The sequence below is a fragment of the Nicotiana sylvestris genome, chromosome 2 (assembly GCF_000393655.2).
Source record: "Nicotiana sylvestris chromosome 2, ASM39365v2, whole genome shotgun sequence".
NCBI lineage: Eukaryota > Viridiplantae > Streptophyta > Magnoliopsida > Solanales > Solanaceae > Nicotiana > Nicotiana sylvestris.
The window spans coordinates 185228316-185231089 of record NC_091058.1 but is presented as its reverse complement, the minus strand read 5'-3'; the positions used below and the strand labels follow the sequence as shown (position 1 = coordinate 185231089).

General features: G+C 33.9%; 1 protein-coding gene across 1 annotated transcript; it reads left to right on the top strand.

Moving 5' to 3' along the window:
- Positions 1-606: 606 nt before the first annotated feature.
- LOC104227762 (uncharacterized) lies at positions 607-2043 on the top strand. Its single transcript, XM_070167085.1, has 2 exons — positions 607-1180; positions 1985-2043. The coding sequence occupies exons 1-2, from the start codon at positions 607-609 to the stop codon at positions 2041-2043; spliced, it is 633 nt and encodes a 210-aa protein (XP_070023186.1).
- Positions 2044-2774: the final 731 nt, after the last annotated feature.

The window sequence follows — 2774 nt, the reverse complement described above, 5'->3', positions numbered from 1 at the left end:
ATAGTTTAACCGCAATGGTTAGAATAACAAAAGAAAACGAAGAAATAGATAGAAAACGAGAAATAAAAGAAATACAATAGCAAGCTAAAGAAAAAATACAGCAGATAGAAGAAGTAAAAAACACTAAAACATTACTCAACATTGGTATCAGAGCTATGATAAATAAACATTTATTTTAAGAAGTAAAATTATGGAAAATAACACTGACTTTAATAGTACAAATCCGCAAAAAATACCCATAAACAGTGAGACAATTACAGAAAATACACAGATTAAAATAACTAAAAAATCAAGGAAAATAAGGAAGAAACTGAAAAAACTATACCTAGAATATGAATACCTTAGTATTACAAAAATAAACAAAGCTAGGTTGTCTGAATTAATAGATATAATATCTAAAACAGAATATAAATATATTTTCCATATTAAAAATAAAAGATGAATAAAGAAGAGTTCGCACTAGAAGAGAAAACATACGAAAATCCAGAAGGATTAAAAATAACAATAATATTTTCCAACTTAGGAAGAAGATACAAGAAAATAGGAAATAACCTGAACTTAATGTTAGAAAAAGAAACTGTAAAACTAGAAGATAGTTTAACCGCAATGGTTAGAATAACAAAAGAAAATGAAGAAATAGATAGAAAACGAGAAATAAAAGAAATACAACAGCAAGCTAAAGAAAAAATACAACAGATAGAAGAAGTAAAAAACACTAAAATAACAGAATTAGAAAAAGAATTAGAAATGCTAAAACAGCTATATACTAATAAACTAAAAGAAAAAGAAAAACGTAAAGAAGAAGAACAAGAGCTAAGATTGACAAATGAGATAGAAAAATTTAAATTACAGTTAGAAGAAGTACAGGATAATCCACCAAATATAAGCATAAACGAGATAAATAACCAAAGTGATAACGACAAAGATCTAGGAGAAAACTATTCAGAAACAAGTGAAACGTACACAGAACTTATAGAAAAAACAGAAAAGATAAAAACAAATCCAGAAATAAACAAAGGAGATATGGCCGAGGATAAACCAAGCACATCAGGAGTAAAAAATGCAAGACAACTAAACACAACCTATTACAGAGTAAGTTGTGATTCATATGATAGAAACAAAACATTATGGGATAAAAGGCTAAATAGGAAATGGACACCAAGACAGATAACTGAACAATGTAATTTTTTAGATCTAGATTGTGTGGCAGATATAAATAAAACAATCCAATTATGGATAGGGTATATCTCAAAACAACTAATAGATAATAAAATAGTAATAGCTGAAACATCAGGATATATAGAAAGAACACTCATAGGAACGGTAAAACTATGGTTACATAATTTATCAAGTGAAAGCTTAGATACATTAAGAAGTAATAAAAAACTTCATGGTACAGCTGCAACAACAGTTACAGATATATTGAACAAATATGAAATAGCAATAAGAAATGAATTTAGTAGTATGACAACAGAAGTAGAAGAACAAAATAAAGAAAAGACTACAAATAGAAATTTAATGACAAAATTAGCAATATGTAATATGTGTTATATAGACGAATATACTTGTGCATTTAGAGACTATTATTATAAAGGAACATATAGTCCGGATGAAAGTAAGGAGATAAGAAAATTATATTTTACAAAATTACCAGAACCGTTTAGCTCAAAAATAATAAAAAATTAGAATGAAGCAGAACTAGCAGATACTCTAGGAGCTCGAATAAAATTTCTACAAAACTGGTTTATAGAGTTATGTGAAAAATATAAAGAAAATATCAAAATGGATAAAATATTAGTAAAAGAGAGAGAATACAGTCATACCTTAGCGTAGAGTGTGTCGGTGATGTTTCGGGCCCTGATACATTTCAGTCGCCTGTGATGAGGACGCAGTACAGTTTCCTGCTAGGCTTAGTCAGGGATATCTAGGAGTGTAGTTTGTTATTGCTATTTTACTGTTTGCTTATCCTTTGGCTCTTTTGAAGGTGGAGGTACCAGTGCTGGGGCCACATCGTGTACCGTGAACATTACTTTCGCTGCATGATGTTCCCTACAGACGGTATTAATCCCATCCTTCGTGGGAAATTTCATCATTTGATGGAGGGTGGATGGTACTGCTCTCGTGCAGTGTATCCACAGCCTTCCGAGCAACGCGTTGTACCTCATGTCCCCCTCGATGACATGGAATTTGGCATTTTGGATTGTGCCGGCCACGTTGACTGAAAGGGTGATTTCCCCTTTTGTTCTTTCGCTCGCCATGTTAAATCCATTAAGGACTTGAGAGGCGTGTACGATTTGATCAAGCAGTCTGAGCTGCTCTACCACCCTCGACCTGATAATGTTGGCCGAGTTGCCTGGATCCACAAGTACACGTTTAATCTGAAATTTATTTTCAAGAAAAGAGATTACCAGTGCGTCGTTGTGGGGCTAAGACAAGGTCTCGATGTCCTCGTCACTGAATGTGAGGGTGTCCTCGGGTATGCAATCCTGAGTTCTCTTTTCTTTGGTGATGGATATTTTTGTTCTTCTCATCATAGGCTCTTGTGGGGCATCAATGCCTCCCAAGATCATGTGGATGATATGTTGTGGCTCATTCGCTTCGTTCTTCTTGGCCGCTTCTCTTTCCCAAAACTGGTTTTTGGCCCAATCGCTGAGGAATTCTCGGAGGTGACCTTTACTGAGTAGTATGGCCACTTCCTCTCGGAGCTGGTGGCAATCCTCAGTCCTGTGACCGTGCGTGTTGTGGATTTCACTAAGTAAGTTATGATTTCTTTG